The 18206-nt window shown below is 39.0% G+C and overlaps 2 protein-coding genes across 8 annotated transcripts in view; one reads left to right on the plus strand and one right to left on the minus strand.

Annotated features, from left to right (window-relative positions):
• The window catches only part of COL4A4 (collagen type IV alpha 4 chain), a 68000-nt gene continuing 51029 nt past the window's right edge, over positions 1236–18206 (minus strand). For all 3 annotated transcript variants that reach the window (XM_021395306.1, XM_021395304.1, XM_021395305.1), the window contains 11 exons: positions 15154–15225; positions 14249–14377; positions 12723–12830; positions 11758–11913; positions 10995–11093; positions 10697–10705; positions 9657–9788; positions 7628–7744; positions 6517–6705; positions 4672–4958; positions 1236–3798 (listed from right to left, as the gene is read on the minus strand). In XM_021395306.1, the coding sequence (XP_021250981.1) occupies positions 3535–3798; positions 4672–4958; positions 6517–6705; positions 7628–7744; positions 9657–9788; positions 10697–10705; positions 10995–11093; positions 11758–11913; positions 12723–12830; positions 14249–14377; positions 15154–15225 (1562 nt within the window). In that variant the 3' untranslated portion in view covers positions 1236–3534. The remainder of the gene's footprint in view (positions 3799–4671; positions 4959–6516; positions 6706–7627; positions 7745–9656; positions 9789–10696; positions 10706–10994; positions 11094–11757; positions 11914–12722; positions 12831–14248; positions 14378–15153; positions 15226–18206) is intronic.
• Positions 6553–18206, plus strand: part of COL4A3 (collagen type IV alpha 3 chain) — a 131171-nt gene continuing 119517 nt past the window's right edge. For all 5 annotated transcript variants that reach the window (XM_021395316.1, XM_021395310.1, XM_021395313.1 and 2 more), the window contains exon 1: positions 6553–6727. The gene's annotated coding sequence lies outside the window, so the exon portion shown is untranslated. The remainder of the gene's footprint in view (positions 6728–18206) is intronic.

The following is an 18206-nucleotide window of genomic DNA, read 5'->3' on the forward strand; positions in this document are numbered from 1 at the left end:
GAAAAGTCAGCAGCAGAAGAGAACCCAGGGGTGCTGGTCACAGCCAGCTGCGCAGGAGCCAGCAGCGTGCCCAGGTGGCCAAGGAGGCCAACGGCGCAAGGCCTACATCAGAAACAGAGTGGCCAGCAGGAGCAGGGAGGGGATTGTTCTCTTGTATGCAGTGCTGGTGAGACTGCACCTCAAGTGCTGTGTTCAGTTTGGCCTCTCAGCGCAAGAAAGTTACTGAGCTGCTGGAAAGCATTCAGAGAAGAGCAACGAAGCTGGTGAGGAAACTGGAAAATGGCACAGGAGGGAGTGGGTGAGGGAACTAGGGCTGTTCAGTCTGAAGAAGAGGAGGCTAAGGGGAGACCTCATCGCTCTCTGTAACTGCCTGAAAGGAGGTTGTAGTAAGGACAGTGTTGGTATCTTTCCTCGGGTGACAAGTGACAGAACATGAGGAAATGGCCTCAAGCATTGCCGGGGACGTTTAGGTTGTTTTGAAGAAATTCTTCCTGATATCCAGCGGTTAGGCAATGGAAGGGGCTGCCCAGGGCAGTGGTGCAATCACCATCCCCAGGTGTATTTAAGAGATGTGTGGATGTGGTGCTTAGGGCTGTGGTTTAGTGGTGAGCTTTTAGTGTTAGGTTGGTGGTTGGATTTCATCTTAAGGGTCTTTTCCAACCTCAATAATTCTATGATTTAGATTATCGTATCTTTGTTGATTCTTACAGATGTTTTTAAGACTTTTCTGTGTACTTGATTCAAGTTGGATGAACACCCATCCAAATCCCTGTCATGGTTTTATGATTTTCGGTTATTGGTATTCCACATCATAACATCATGTAGTGAATGTACCTGGTTCTCAGAAGGACTACTACATTCCCCAGGGTACTTCGCTCCTCTGTTACCATTTCTGGCCAGAGGGAAAAGATTAAAAACTTGCAGATCATGAGACCTCGTCCCTTTTTCTGCCCGTCTCTCATCTTGGCAGCACCTCGCTCTCCAGCCGTCTTAGCGTCGGTAGTAGAGTAAGGCCTACCTTGATTTTGGGACATTCTCTCTCTCTGTATTGGATTTATCAGCTTAAATTGTAATTATATTGTATTATAGTGTGTTGTTTTGCATTCCGATATCTTATTTAGTAAATTAGTTTGTTTCTCCTCAGATTGTTGCCGCTGTTCCTTGCTCTCAGGGCCATGTCCTTACCCTTTTTTCCCTTTTCCCGGGGTATGGGTCCATGGGTCCCCCATCCCATTCGTCACGGAACTGGGCCGAACGCCCGTAAACCGCTGACAATCCCTTTTGTTCCATCTTATGTCTTCATCGAAGACTAAGTTTTCAGTGATGTAGTGTATAATAACTTCATTATTTACCTAGATGCAGTTATTACCATAAGCCACACTGTAAGTACTTCTAACAAAATGTCTTCCCCTTTCCAGAGAGCCTCTAACCTGAAAAGAGGCTGTACATGAATACCAGAGGAGGTGGTGAGTGCTGCCGAGAAAGTCTTGTGAGACCTAAATGTGGAATCCTCTAAATCCAAATGGGAAATGGGGACCTCACCTGAGAAAAATGAATAGGGTATTCAGCTGCTGCTGAACATAAGCTGAAACTAACTCAGTGTGGTTTTACATTGGGCCTTGGAAACCTAGGCTGCAGACCTTTAAGGGTAGGTGGCTGAGACGCGGTGCTGCCCTTTACGTGCTGCTTGCTTCTCACAGCAATAAACTCAGGTTCCTATATACCTTGGAGAGTTACAACCCTGGTTTTCACTTCTCAATCAGAAAGCTGGTATTGTGCATGTGGGATGCCATCTGAAGGAGGAAAAGATTAAATTTGAAAAATCTGTCCTTTCTCAAAAAAAAAAAAAAATTGTGATATGCCAGATTTGAAGGGACGAACATGCAGCTATGGTCACTGAGCAGTGAACTGAGAATTCTGTGCCAGTGAGAAGACAGGATCCCGAAGGGAAATGCTTCCCATGACAGGTGGGTACAGGGATGTGTCCCAGGAAGGCTTTACCTGCTTCCCAGGTGAGAGGGTAGGAGAGCTGACAACCACGTCAGCACAGCAGATTGACATGGCTAGGGTGGTTGTGTCAGAAAGGAGTTGCAATCTGATGTTTTTACACTTGAATGGAGTTACTCTGACTGCTTTATTTTCCTCTGGCTGAGCCTGGACTCTATTTTTCCTGCTTTTTGACTTTGTGTATCCAAATTCTAAGCTGGCTGATCAGATGATTGCGATGGCTTTAGAGGGAGTTTTCCTTGAATTAGGTCTTTTGGATTTGCATCAGTCTGAAAATCCTTCTGCTTATGTTCTCTTAGTGAACACACTGAAATTAAAACTGCTGGAAAAACATTTGATTCCTTCCTAGTTTAAAAAAAAAAAAAAATTGCTTAAGTGGTAAAAGGAGCGTTTGTGGTCCTTCTGGACAAGGCGATTTCTCCATATGCCATCAGTGGCTTTTCAGTAGTTTCATCAGAATTTAAATATGTATTTTTTCTGGTTTTATAGCTGAATGAAAAAGAAATAGGTGCCTTTTTTTCAGAAAGGGATTAGTGCTTAAGCTTATAAAATTTTTCATAATCAAGGCTTTCAGTAATAAGTGTATCTAGGTAGTCATTTCATAATACTCTGAAAGGTGTTGAATTTTCCTGTGGTCTATTTCCAAAAATAATAATAATTTTAAAAAGCCCCCGCCCCTGACAATTGCTCAGATTTTCCAAATGCTTCTTATATTCCTCACTTAGAAATTCATCAGCATGCTACAATTTCTTTCCAGTTAGTATTAGAAACTGCTTTGTTGTCTCCTGCTACTTGGATTACAGCTTAATAATTTTACTTACCTCTTCTCATGAAATTCATCACTAATATAAAGGTAGCTTTTTAAGGCTTCATTATCTCATCTAATTTTATTTTCTTACATAATCTGCTGTCAAATGGATTTGCAACTTATTGTTACTTATGAAATCTCAATTAAGTTCTTTCACAGTTTTGTTAGGTACTGCAGCAGTAAAAGCCTTTGATCTTTGTTGCTTTTATTAGGTGTAATCATGTGTTTTTAACAATTACATTTTCCCATTTTTTCAGAAACAGCATGGGAAAGTTTTGTTAGCTTGGGAAATTCAGCTCTAGGACTTTAAGACATTTGCGTGTTTGCACATCTGTACTTACATACTTTTTAAGAGACAATTATTTATAATATGCCATATAAGTGTGTACACTCCTGTTCTAAATGCCACTTTTAACAGGAAATGCATTGTCTTGCATAATCATGTACTATTTTCTTGATATTCCAGACTTAATTCTACCCTGCAAGTTCTGCTTGTTACCTGTACATTATGGTAGTGGACTCCAGTAGTTTACACTGGATTTTACTGCCTGTAGATATGTGCACATGGGTGGATGAAGCTGAACAGATGCATCTTTCCATCTTACGTATCCATTCAAGCAAAAAGAGTTGCACACTTTAAAATATGTTTACATATTAAATACTGTTTAAGTCTTTAGCATGTTTTTTATCTCACTTCAGCTGTTAATTTGTTTCACTTGTTAGTCGTGCTTCAGGCATACCTGACATCTACTGATTCTTTTCCTCTGCTCTTGTCCTTCTTTAAGAGTTCCTGACAAGGGGGCTGATGCAAACTGCAGGTCAGGCATCACTGTTGTTAGCCAGAAGCTGTATTCGTTAGCAAAAAACTGACAAGTTCCCCGTTGACCCTGGCATTCAATGAACGGTGCTGATCTGAAGTCTTCTAAGCAGCTTCCTGGTGACATAAGGGACTGCCCACCTCCCTGATCACCAGATCCAGTGTGCTGAAAGGAACAGTGAAAGAACTTGTAACTGTGTGTGAAAAATATGTAAACGATGTTAATTTTTCTAGTCCTTTAATTGCTTTCAATTGCATTATTTTTGATGATCTCAGGTTGCAGTAAACTTCCATTGTTAGAGAAAATCTCTAATCTAAAAAGTCTAGGACAGCTCTCTTATTTTTGTAGTACGTACCAAGCTGAAGAAAAGAGTAATCCAAGTGGATTCTAAATGACGCTCTTCAATCTAAAGTGCTTCTAATGTGACTAGAGGACAGCACTGAAAAGACCTGCACTTCTAATTCACAGAACCATAGAATGTTTGGGGTTGAAAGACACCTTGAAGATCTAACTCCACGCCCCCTGCCATGGGGATGAGTATGTTCCAGTATATCAGGTTGCTCAAAGCCCCAGCCAGCCTGGCCTTTGAATGTTTCCTGGAATGGTGCATCCACATCTTCTCAGGGCAGCCTGTTCTGGTGCCTCACCACCCTCTGAGTAAGGAGTTTCTTTCTTGTATCTAATCTAAATCTACCTTTTTTTAGTTTAAAACCTTTATTCCTTGTCCTATTGCTACCCTATCCTGAAGTGTCTTTGTACATGAAAATTCCATTGTTTATGGGACAAGCATGCAAAAATCTATGCGATTTTAAGAAACGCATAGCTGAAGGCTATGACTTTAGCATAAATATATATAAATATATATATAGCTACAGACAGGTTTTGAAACTGACCCTCAGTTTGTGATTGTTTTTCTGTGAATTTTCCTTGGTGCTATTTGCTAGATATTTGTTAGCTTGCTTTTCTTTCAGAGCTGAAATGTTTGTATCTTTAGAACACAAAAGCTGTATGAAAAAAATTATGTGCCCAGACACTTACCATCAAAAAAGAATATCCTATCCAAAGACTTCTCCAGTTCACTGGGCAGGGAGGAATTGACTGATCTTGGCTGTGAACTGCTACTGCTTGGGCTGGGGCCTCACATACAGCACATCTGCTTATATATGGTCGTATTTCTTCTTCAGAGAGTGGTGTCATTGGTAAGGGAGCCGCACTTGACAACCAGTATGACTTATCATTTCGGCTGGCATAGTAACAAACTTGGTTGATATTACAGTAAGCAAAGGGCATGGTACTAAATACAGGAAGACAAGATCCTGCCAGACCTGAAAATAGTAAGAATGAAAAAGAAAAAAAGATGAAAAATTCATCACTTCTTCTCAGATATGTTGATAATAATCTTCTGGCCAGTGTTGCTGCAGAACTGCAGAACTGCAGGTCTTGACAGGAGCTATGTAATTCAGGTATCTTAAACCTCCCAGGTTCCCTACAAAAATGGTTAGTTAAATTGTAAACAAACTATTCTTAACCAATCAGTACCTCCATTTGTTCAATAACATTGAATAGTGTTGCAATCCAGTATTGAAACATGATACGGTTTGTTGCCATGGGAAACAGGTATGACAGATTTCGTAGCTGTGCCAACACTGAAAAATAAACAAGGCAGGAGGCAGCGGCTGGATTAAGAGGAGATTAGCTATTTAAGAACTCACTACAAGCAGTAGAAAAAAAAATGCCAATTCTGATAAATAGAAAATTTTTGTGAAGTATGACAAATTTTTGCTACCGGTGCATTAAGCTGAAATCTCAGCAGTTGTTCTGCTGCATTCCAAAAGAGTTTCACGGACTCTCAAAGTGAAATTCTCCTAGAACGGAATTAAGAAGAGTTTCACGATGACCCATCTAGTTAACACTGCAGATCTGTTCTGCCTTGAACTTCGGACTAGGTAGTATTTCTCTAATGCCCCCCAAACCCTAATGTTTTCTTTTAAAGATGTGATGTTCCCATACAGAAGCCAATTTTGTTTACGACTGATAATATTCCGTACCAGTAATAATACGTGATCTGGAGTACCCTGAGTATGAAAAATGCCTGAGAAAAGAACCCACTGGTCACAGGGAACAAGGACTTTATTTTGTTTGGATCATATTTTCCCTGTTTTTATAAGACATTTTGTTACCGACTGTGGTTATCCTGGGGAATGCCAAACACATTATAGTAAAAACATTTCAAAGTGACACTGCTGTAGTAAAAAAATAATAATAATAATAATAATAATAAAAAAAATACTGTTTTTTAACTCTTAAATAGTTTTTTGCTCAGCCAATAAGGACCACGATCTTTCCTCCTACTGGATTCCTTTGCCTCTTGTAAAACAAGATTAAAATGATTTAGAAAATTACTTCTATGCAAACTACAGTCGATCCGTTTTTTAACTGTTTAGTTAACTCTAGTCCAAATTGTTTATGTAGAAGAAATGACTCAAAACTCCAGAAATAACTGTCCTTGGGAGACATTTGTCTCTTTTTTGAAAACAAATAGATAAAAAAGTAGAATTGAGAGCACAAAATTTTGCTGTATATGATGCATAATTTTATTTGTAAAGTTTATTTATGCTATCCAGCTATAACATCTAACCGAAGCAGCCATTTTTCCCAAGCTGCCCCTGATTTAAGAGAATCTCTCCAGTGAGTCCAAGGACAGCCCAGAATGGCTAGCCAGGATGGGTGAAGCAAACCACTACTAATTTTGGAATAGTTCCATGTTGCAGAAAATATGTAATTGGTTTTTTACTGTGCTCCATTTGAGTTGTCTTTCATGGTATAGATCACACCGTACTAGAGCTTACCCAGAGAGAAATTATTGTATACTACAATACATACCAAGATCTTGATTATGAGCTTTCTCTTGTCCTTCCAGGTACAGCAGACTATAGCCAGTCCATAATTTTGGCATCCCCTGTGGACAAAGTGGTTCTCTGTCTGACTGACTATGAAGGACGAGCAAGAATCCACTTGAAGATCTAATATGGGGCCCTGGTGGTCCTGGGATACCAGTCTGGCCAGGTGGACCTTTTTGTACATAGGAGAAAAGGTAAAGTGAATTTGCTTGCAGGAACACGTAGCTAGTGGGAATGTTTCTCTTTTACTGTATTTTAGTGTTCAACAAGGGGTTTCTGGCTTTATCTAATACTAACTTCAGAGGTTGTCAGGGGCAATAGAGACTCCAGTAAACTCATTTTATCCTTCTTATCAGACAGAAAAGAACTAAATTGTCACAGAATGTTTCACAGCTGGCTTTTCTACTGTGCCTCCGTCCTGTGCTGCATGGATATTTGCCTAGGAAGAAATGATCTGAGGTGGGCAATGATCTTCCAGATGTAGTCACATGGACTACTTTGTCTAGACTGAATTTGAATCCCTGCAGTAACAGTCAATATATATTGCTTCCATGTTAAACTAGTAATTTATTAAACAGTTGTCACAGCTGAAATACACTTCCAATTACTCAGACAATTGTACTAGTAGCCCTGACTCAGAGTTGCGTACCTATTGATAAATTGCATTTAAGTTTGTGTGGTTTATTGCCTGGTTGATCATAGATGCAGAGAGAAATTTTCTTTCAAGCGGCATTTCTTGGGTTATGGTGATAACCGCAAATGTCACTTTCAGTGCTTGAACTGAGGCAGAAAGAAATGTCATGGTTTCTCAGTTTAGAGGTGGACGTATCCATGTGTGAACGAGGGGAGTAAGGAGAACTCAGTCTGTGCATCCTGCACATCTCCCCCCAGAGAGTCCCGTGACTGGGTAGCTGCAGCAAGAGCACTGATAGGAAATCCAACACTTGCAACTCCTGCTGAGTCTTTAGAAGTTTTCTGAATTGGAGCCACTACTACCCAAGAACATCAGCGAAGTTATTTTCAAAATGAAGTTGCAGTATCTGCTTATCCCATTCCATGGCAATAAATGGATAAGAAAAAGAAACTGTTCTTACCTTGTGGTCCAGCATATCCTTGCTCTCCCACATGCCCTTGGTCACCAGGTGGTCCAGGTGCTCCCGGTAAGCCATCCTGACCTGGCAGGCCACATGACCCTTCTTCACCTTTCCTTCCTAGATAAATGCGAAGTATGCACTTTCCCTTAATACAGCTCCTTTTAATGTTTGTGTACTGCCCAAACATACATAGTATGCAAAAGGTCAGCAGCAATGATGCCACAAAGAAACAACACCTAAGGAACAGAGAGGTGCAGAGCTGCTTTCTCCTGGGAATTCTCTTTACAACTTATTCACCTGAGCAGCGGTAGCTCAGAGGTGGGAGTTTAATAACAGTAACTGCTGATGAGGTTTTATATTTTCTCTATGGAACTCGTATGATTTACAGCTGAAATGAAACCAGTGACAAACATTACGACGACAAGCCTCTTGCAGAACTGCCATTAGTATTTCTACTATGTAACGTGTAACAACTCATACTGTGGCAGGCCTTCATCTTGTAGGACTTGATTCAACAAAGCCTTTAAACATACTGAACTTCCTGTGAAGCAATGCATGTATTAACGTATTAAGAGAAAAGAGAGAGACAGCTGAACTGGATTGCATGCAGTGGGGAAGAGTAAAGGCTTCTTATATTTCTCACATACAAACACATTTGTACACAGTAGCAGATAATAAAGCGTGGTCAAAACAGTAACTGATATCTCATATGTAGGGCACAGATAACGACACTCCTCTGACTACTTTAAACACAATCTGAACTTGTCAGATATTGTTGTACTTGGCAGTGTTTTTCCAATTTTTGTGGAAAAACAACTTTCAGATGAACGTATTTCTCTAGCATAGGAGCTGGTTATAATGGTGCATGCTTTATTCCTGCAAACTATACTACGTAACCTGCAGACTGGTTTTTGAGGCTGTTTTACAGCATTCAACCTTTCCCCGTGCTACCTTTTCATTATGAGAATCGGAAACAATTAAACAGCTTTTCAATTTCTGTTGCATAGCTGTTTTGCCAAGGGTTCAAGTACATGGATGTTTTGGTAATATACACTGATTTTGCCAGTAAAACCTCTGTGTGTCTGATCAGTGTAGCTTTCTCAGCAGGGACGTTTGGAATTCTGCTGTGTTAATAAAAGAGAAAGCATTACTAGGTGTTTTTTTTGTAAAAACCAGTGCAAATATGTATCATTGCATTGTCTGATTTTACAGAAACTGTTTTAAGGATATATAGAATGAAAACAGCAATTCAACTTAGAAACACCTCTTGGTTGGCAGATCAGTTAAGCTGTATAAAATGATGGAGCTCTCTGAAAACTGCCTTATGCTCACTTTCATGAGAGCAATGACCCCTGCAGGGAATCTACTGGGAGCACATGATAGGTTTTTTTTTTTTTTCCTTCGGCGACATTGGATGTTCAGTGCAGTTACCACAACAAACTTGCCGGAGTAAGAAATATAAAACCGTAGGAGGGATTCCACTACCTAAATTGAAGACACTACGTTTAGATATGACCTAAACTGAAGACACCATACAGATTTGCTACAGTTTTTCTGTGAAGATAACAACTCTGTTGGAATCATTGGTACAACTTTTTGGGACTTTGGTTAGCATAGCATTGCTTTATGAATCTGTGTTTTGCTAAAACTTAAAGATGTGTTTAACATCTTCTGAATATAACCTGTCTGGGCCAAACCACCAGTTAATATTAAACTGTAGTGGGGTTTCCAGGCATTGCTTTTTATTTGTTGGTAAAAGGAAAAACACCATCTGAAGAATTAATTTTTCTCAGCAGCTCATGATGCTTTTGCCCTCCCTGGCATAGAAAAAGAGGAATGTAGTGTAGGCAGACTCAAGTAGGCTGCTTTAGCTGTACTGGTCTATCATCCTCAGCATTAACCAGCACGCTACTTTTTTCTGCAGACCACTGTTTCAAGGGTAAAAGTTAGAGAAGGCACAGTGACTCTTTCCAATTTCTTGTCTAAATGGCTGAAAATAGACATCTAGGATTTCAAAACACAAGCTTACCTTGGGCTCCAGGATGACCTATTGGCCCTGGTAATCCTATAGAACCATCATCTCCTCTATGTCCTGCTTCCCCAGGAGGCCCTGGGATTGCAGGACATGAGTCATCTGTTTTTCCTGGTTCACCAGGATCACCTGTTGCGCACAATATGAAAGTAAATTAGATTAAATGACATTAAAATGACAACAACAAAAAGTGAGTAAAAGCTCCCATGTGAAAAATCAACGTACCTGTTAGCTGTTTTTGGTATTCAAGTGTATACTTCAATATTTGAAAACATTGAGCTATTGAGTCTCACTGCTTTTAATTTTAGTCTTTAAAGAACAGCATCTAACAGCATGGCGAGCATGTATTAGCCGGTGGATGCTAACTGATATGTTTCAAATGTTTGATGTACAGTTTCTGTCTTAATGTGACCCAAACTGATTTGAGTTAAAGCATCAAGTGTACTTGACTTCAGCTCAAACACCTTAGCACATGTGAACATTTGCAGTACTTTGCTTATTCTGTGGCTGTAAAACCCTCAACAAGCAGGCAAAAGGAAGAGAGCTAACTCTTCTAACACACAATCTCCATTTATAGTAATAATAAAGAACTGACACATTTATGTATTAGAAGTTACCAGGAGCTATTCAGTATAGCTCCTGGTATTTTGGAACAAAATCAGGGTTGTATTGGTTTAGACAGATTAAGAGCTCAGTTTCTGTCTGTACTAATCCAGTCTAGGTTCCAAGGTTTTGGTTAGTATGTAGTGTGACATACCCCCTCCAAAAAACAACAACCAAAAATGTTTAAATTATTTAACCCAAAGGTATTTTGCGTGTCTAATTGACATCATGGCATGAGGCTTCTTCTCAGTGCAGTATTATTATTATATGCTTGGAAGCACTAGCTATTTATGCAAAAAATCTATTAACGCTATGTTGTTGTGGCATTACCTACTATTCCTAGCAGCCAAGCCAAAAATACCTTCTAATAAGTGTGGAATGCACCTATACAGAAGGAAACCCTTATGAACAATAATCAGTAGTCACCAACTTACCTGTGAAGCCTGAAGGATGTGAAAAATGGAAAGCAGATTTCAGCCATTGTGGTGTGAGTGGAAACAAATTTCAGACATGCAAATAGAATGAAGAATGGAATGAGAACTGAAATCATTTATGAGGTGACAAATACATAATTCAGAAGTTTTCACACAGCTCAGATGAAAAATTTTTAGATTTTTTTTGAGTTTGCTTAAACTGTTTATATACAAGTAAAAATTAGTAAGATTGTTTTATATATGAATACAAAAATCACTGTTACAATTGAGTGATAATGAGAAACAAGTTCATAAGTACCTGTGGGACCTTTAGGACCAGGTTTTCCCTGGAAACCTTGGTCTCCTGGTTGTCCTACAGCACCAGGTGGACCCTGGGAGCCATGGATTCCCATAGGACCTGGAAAGAAAACAGTTGTGCAGATGTGTAGTTGCATTCCAAGGTGAACACATAAATAAGATGATGTCTGGCTGCTTCCATAACAAAAAAATGCTTGAGACAGCTCAACTCTGTTGTCTTGCAAAAAGTAATGCACCCTTTATCTCCCTAGTCTTGAAGTGAATTAAAGTTTGACTTTTGTTTTAGCTGAGATTGTAAGGGATTTGTGTAAGTAGGGCTTATTTGTGGGAAGGAAGCAGAGTATTTAGAACTATGCTTTCATGCAAAGAAATCTGTTGGAAGTCCCAAACTACTGCTATGGGAAAGCTTTGAGACACCTAGTTCAAACACATTTGCAGCTTCCATGGTTTCTCTAGACCCCTGTAGACAGGGACAAGGTTTGCTTTATCTTGGAGACTCAAGTTTTATTTCAGAATCACAGGTTGGTAGGGGAGTCTTTCAAAAAGTTCTTGGAAACAATACAAGTGAATCTGGCTACTCTGGCCTTCTCCAGCTCTATCTAATCTGTAGGTAAAAGGGCAGAGCTAAGACATCTCAGTATACCCTTGCCATCTGCCTACAGCACACTCTCCAATGGCAGTCCCAAGGCCTCATGTACATAAGGCTCAGTTGCACAGGGCTGGGTATAAATACACCTGCTAATTAAAAACATCTTGGATCGTACCCTTTGGACCTTCTCTTCCTTGATTTCCTGGAAGACCTCTGGCTCCTTGTAGCCCTCGCTGCCCAGGAAGGCCTGGTGCCCCTTGAATACCAATGTCACCTGGATCTCCTCGCACAAAGATAGTCTCTCCAGGAGGACCAGGATTCCCAGGCTGACCTACAGTAAAACATAAAAATAAATTCTTAAATTCACAAAACATAAACATCTAAAAATAGTTATATTCCATTGTCATCTACATTTTTTTTTCCACTGGAACATAGGACAATTCTTGTGCATTTTTGGAAATATTAGCATCGTCTTTCTCCAAGGCGCTGTAAAGAAAAAATAATGCAAATAGCTCCCCAAACTGTGTGCAATTCTGTGCCAACAAAAGGTTACCTGCATTGAGACCTTATTTCTTTTTTCTTTATTACGGTGTCATTTATCCTTCCAATCTCTTCTCCTGGTTTACAACAGGAAGTAAGTCTTTGGACTAGGTAAGGAATGGGTCAGAACAACTGAAAAAAAACTCTACTTGAGGACCAAGGTCTATAGGAAGAGGAACTGAGGTCTATATAAATCCTTACAAATTAGTTGCCAGTTTTAGCTTTTCCAGGGCTGGATTTAGGTTGGAAGGTTTTTCCCAACTTATGGCAGGCCTATTTTCACAATGCCTTTTATGCTTTTTGCTAGAAAGAGAGGCCAGTAATCTTACTAGTTTGCTTCTGTGGAAATCAAGATATGCTGTAGCAACAGAACTTCCATAGAGTTACAAAAACACACCAGAAAACTGAATCTGGAGATCTGTATTATTCTTGCTCTGGTGATCTATGCAGCGTTCACTCCTGTTTATTCACTGAAGCGTTGATTAGTTTCTTTGTTCCTCATGTGCTTTTATATGTTTATCCACTGGCAGCAAATCAATGACTCCAAACAGGCTAAGGGTTTTTTACATGAATAAATCAGAAATTTTTGGTTTTAAGTACCTCTGATGCCATCTAAACCAGGTGGTCCTTGATCACCTGGAAGACCAGGAGGAGCGCTACTGGGAGATCTTCCCCTAGGTCCAGGGAGTCCAGCAGGTCCTCTTCTACCTACGGGATCATATTAAAACAATCACAAAAGAGTGAGGATTTCTTTTAAGATTACAGAGATAGGTTACCAACCAAAGGAATGATGACATGTGATGTCATGGACATAGAGGTATGCTCTCACTTGTGTACTGAATATACCTGTGACAGGGAAGACATTTTGTCGGTGAAAATATTTTATCTTCTCAAACTTTTAGTTATTTCTATTTAATCTACTTAAACTAAAGAGTGCACCATTATATATGGGCATATTGCCGCAAATAAACTTCTGCTCTTGAGTTCTAGCAATCAAAGAAATGATAAAAATGTAAGACAGTAGAGGACTATAAAATCACTCTGTCTGGGAGCAGGATAAGTAGTCTCGGATTGTACCTAACAAAATTGAGTTCAGCCTTTTCCTAAAAACTTTAGTGAACAAGATAAACTTTCTAGACTTAAATGTATTTTTTTATTTGTAATCTGAATTTTTGCAAAATAAGGACATTAGTGCCCTTCCATGCAAGTGGCAGGAAAAGTTATTTGTTACCACCTTCTGCATAACACTTCTGAATGCTAGCAGGTGATTTGCATGTCTTGTACTCTGTTGTCTTTTCTAAAGAATAATTTGGTTTTTCCTATCTTGCATTTTGACTCCACCCTTCCATTTACTCTCTAGTGAGTTCTTCCTAAATTATCAAAGCTGGACAGAGTTATGCTATGGGGAGGCCTTGACACTCTCGTGTCAAGCAGTGTTAATATATCTTAGAATGAAACTTGTCTCTTTTTTTCTCAACCATTCTGTTTACAAACAGACTGAATTGAGAAAACTGACTGTATTCACCATAAACTAATTGACTTCATCAGCGTTCATATCAGTTAGATTTTTTTTACATTGTGGTAAGGTTTGGTAGAACAAAACTGATGTTTTTCATCGCAGGATTGTGGAAGCTGGGATGGGGCTCTGCATATTTTCTAGTCCAACTCCCTCCTCAAAGCAGGCTTGGCTAGAGCAGCTTGCACAGGACTGTGTCCAGCTGGGTTTTGAATGTGTCTCTTGAACAATTTTTTCTTATTTCCATGCAATTCCTACATCACCAAGCTCTTGAATAATCATAGCAGTCTTGTGGTACAGTTCTATCTTGCATTTACTTTGGAATAGTAGATTTACTGTATTTCTCTGACTACCAGCTGTACTGCACTCTTTCTTTAGTTACTTTTTTCTCCCTAGAGGCAGCTCCACCTAACAGTTTCCTGAGTCTGTCCAAGTCAATCACTTTCTTTTCTCATTCCTTCCTCTCCTGTAATGTAAATGCTTTTAATAGGAATTATTTTAGTGAGAGAATCTCCTTGCATGTATTTGTTTTCGTACTAACAAGGAGAGAGCTTGTATGAGCTTCACTTCAACTCTGCAGAGCACCACTGAGGAGAAAACCTTTTCTTACCTGGGAATCCTGGGAATCCCCTTTCTCCAGGGGTGCCTGGAATGGAGATACCAGGCCATCCAGGTTCACCTCTCTCTCCTTTCGGTCCAGGTTCTCCTGAGTATCCTGGGCGCCCTATTTCACTTTGACCTTTATAGGAAAAGAATTATGTACATAAAGCCTACAGTGAGTACAAATACAGATGTGCAGAACAGAAACACCAGCTGCAGATGTTCCTCTTTGCAAGGGTTGCCTAGCGCTGTTTTTCTGGTTTTCTCTTGGAAGCTGAGTTTTGTTGAATCTAGTCCTTATTCATCTATTTCAAAGAAAGTAATCTTTGCTTTGTGGCTCTTCTTCAGGATTCATTTTATATAGTGTCATTATTACCTATAATTTGAAATATAAATGGGTTGCAGAGTCCTAAATTTTAGTTTTCTTTTAGTATAAAGCTGTAATCTTTAGATATATGTTAAGCATCTTTTTTTCTTTTTGAATACTGATTTAAAAGCACCTTTTGGAAGTTGCAAATAGATCAGCGTGACTGAAATCCTGGTTCCTCTGAAGCTCTTGCCACAACTCCCACTGACTTCAGTGGGTCTGCAGTTTTGTTTTGTTAGTTTACTTTCTACATCTTAAAAAATAATCTGGAAACTTGGTTCTACTTGGAGTCATCTGCACTGAACATTTCTATTGTATAAACAGCCTTGAAAAATTCCAAAAATCTGAGTAATGGAAGTTGTAATGTTTTCCTCACAAATAACTGCAGGTGTGTCATTAGGCACCCTTCACATTCTTTTTGCAAGCTTAGCCTAACCCTTAAAAAATGCTTCTGGGCAAGGCAAATGTCAAAATGATGTGCATCATCTCTCACACATTCAGTCATATAAGAGTATTTTCTGTTCTCTGTGACTATTTCCGTTCTTTACCTGGCGCTCCTGCAGAACCTTTTTGACCTTTTAGTCCATCCAAGCCATCCAGTCCAGGCAGTCCAGGAAGACCTAAAGAGGTATTGCAGAGGTGAGGGGGTGCCACAAGAACCCTTTAAAGGTGCAATTAAAAGTTCAGTATTTTTTGCTGACGCATTCTGATCAAGGCAGGGCATTTCCTGAATTTGATTCCTATTGGCAACTGAATTTCACCTCAATGCAGTCATCTTGGAAAGGAAAGTGCGAAAAACCTGAAAATAACACCCATGATACTTTCATATCAAAGCAATCAGAGAACATACACTTTTATCCTATTTCTATACTGCAGCTAGCAGCATGAAGCTCAGTGTGAACTAGTTCACTCTATACTAAATCTCATTGTTGTGGCTAGAGCACTACTGCTACCTGTGATTAAGTAGTCCAAAGTCAGCTGTTATATCACCACATAACTCTGTAATATCCAGAAGATATAATATGCAGGCCTACCTAAACTGACTATAAAACTGGAACTTCTTTACATTTCCTTTTCCAAACATAAGTGCAATTTAACCTAGCTGCAAGAAAAAGAAGCATAGTTATCACCTTTCTTATTTTTCCCAGTCCTGCAGATTTCACACAGGAAATCATGCTGTTTTGTATCATGCTACTGCAAAAGTTCTTCAAACTGAACAGCAAAAGTCTTTGAAAACAACAGAATTTAACCATTTGTAATTAAGGTCTGTGCTGGTACGTGATAGCATTCAGCATCTCTGTTTCTATCAGTGTTAACTAGATGAGTAGATCATAAGCTGAGTATTTGCACTAGTTGAAAATATTTTTTTCTTTATGATCAGAGCTTTTTTGAAAATTGATAAAAACAGAGTGAGTAAAAATACAGATAGCATTTTAATCCTTTTATTATTGTTGGCCTAATTTGAGATTATGTTAATTTCTTATAGTGGAAAGTAAAAATATCCCCATGTCATCAGCATTTTATAGCTTCCTAAGTTCTATATATGAAGTCTTAAATATGAAGATGTATGCTTATCAAATACAAACTGCAGACTTACAATGCCATGCTGTCCCAGCTTCAAACAATAAATAGCTGCAGGTGCACTTCAAAGCACTTAATCTTAAGTAAAATTCAAAGTTAATTCATGTTGCAGTGAAAACAGGCACTCTCATAAATGGTCAAAAACCTGAAATTCTATTTTGCGCAAACATTGATGAAAGCCAATCAAGTTATTTGCCTGTCTTATTGCAAATCCTGTAGAATTGAGTAAAAAAGTTGGATTTCCTTTCTCATCCTGGTTACTGTAGTATTGTTTCTTGAGAAATAAATGAATGATGTTACAATGCTCTTGTCCAGGCAAAACCAGAATTCAAAATTGTACTACTATTTAAACCTGGAACTATCACAAATTAGAAAATGTAGAGTGAAATCAATTGTATTCTTAAAGTTTCTAGTGTAAAAGTGCTGAATATTGCAATCTTTGATGTTTTCTTATTATACTTTGCTTTTTTTTGTTGAAAACTAGCGAGGAGGGAGGAAGTACGGGGACCCTATCAGCTGGATATTCACCTGAGAAACAAGAATGCAATACTTAAGGTCTGTTAATCATGCTAAGAAGGCACCTGGTGGTAGGAACAGATTAGACAACAGGTTTCAAAGACTGCAGACAGGAATAGAATTGGGATGCTTTTCACTCCAGAGCAAGACAGCCTAGAGTAGATATAAGTCTTCAAGAAATTGGACAATACTGTCAGAATTCCTGTTAGTTTTCCCCCTTTGCTGATTCATCTCCCTACAGGGTTGGACTCCCAATCCAGTCTCAGTGGTGGTGTTTTTTTTCCACAACTCTGAATTACCTTTTTCTGTCTGCTGTTCCCTGTCTAGCCACTTCCTGGCTTAGAGGATGGAGGTTCTGTTTCAGTTCCTGTGTCTGATCCCGGCATGTCCCACTGCACACAAATCTGCTGTATATCCAAAGCATGAATCATAGAATTTATTGTTCTACTATACACATACAAATGGAATTATTATTATTTTTAAATTTCTAAGACAGTCAAATGTTTCAGGGACAATTTGCCACAGGAACAGCATCAGGAATGCCCTTCATCAAATAGTTAACCTGCCAAATTTAAACATCCTTAGTTCAAATAGGTCACTGGGGTTCTTAAGCAAACACACCATAAATAATAATCCCACAGCTTTGTTCTCAGAAAGAACGCGGAATTATTTCTGTTAAACTTTTATTACAAAGGCACAGGGAAAAACCAACAACAACAAAAAGAGCAAGCAGCCAGCAGCAAACACCAGTCTGGAAAAATTTAAATCCAGAAAGTGTAAAAACCTGTAAGGCATGGGTAACGTATCCTGTATGCAACCCACTTTTCAGTATGGGATACTACTAATCCCACCTGTAGTATCTTCTGTGCCCTTAATTCACTGCTCTTTTTAACTTTTCATGAAATTTTACATTTCAATCCTGCCTTCTGTAGCCAGCTTGTATCTTGAGGATGTTCTCATTTTCAAATTTACGTGAGAATTGTATGCCAATCTGGGGAATTTAACAGCAGTATTTTAAAATGATTATGAAGTACTAATGACTTTTGGCGCCCAGGCCACCACTTAAAACTTTTTTGATCTTTAGCTTATTCAGTCAAGATTGATGGCTTGGCTTACTTGCTTTCCAGGGAATTTCTGACACCTTTGCCAACAATCCATTATAATATCAGCACTTGTATTTTGAGCTTTTTGGATTGCTGTAGCTGCACACTTCTAGGTGCAGCTGAATTGGCTGACCTATGCATGAACCAGCACTTCTGCATTTTACAGCCCAAATCAGCTTTTACTTGCACAAGTAATTCTGCTCATGTTCCTAACATTACTTGCTTTGTGAAGGATTACTCACACAAGTAAGGCTTGCCATACTGAACCCTTAACCTGTAAAACTATCTCTGTAATAAGGAAAATGTTGTTATGCTTTGATAGAAGCCCTTGAACTAAATTTTTTAATCTAAAAGCTCTTCAGGTGCAAGACAATTAATATAAATGAGAGACAATTATATTA

Source organism: Numida meleagris, chromosome 4, assembly GCF_002078875.1.
Source record: "Numida meleagris isolate 19003 breed g44 Domestic line chromosome 4, NumMel1.0, whole genome shotgun sequence".
Taxonomy (NCBI): domain Eukaryota; kingdom Metazoa; phylum Chordata; class Aves; order Galliformes; family Numididae; genus Numida; species Numida meleagris.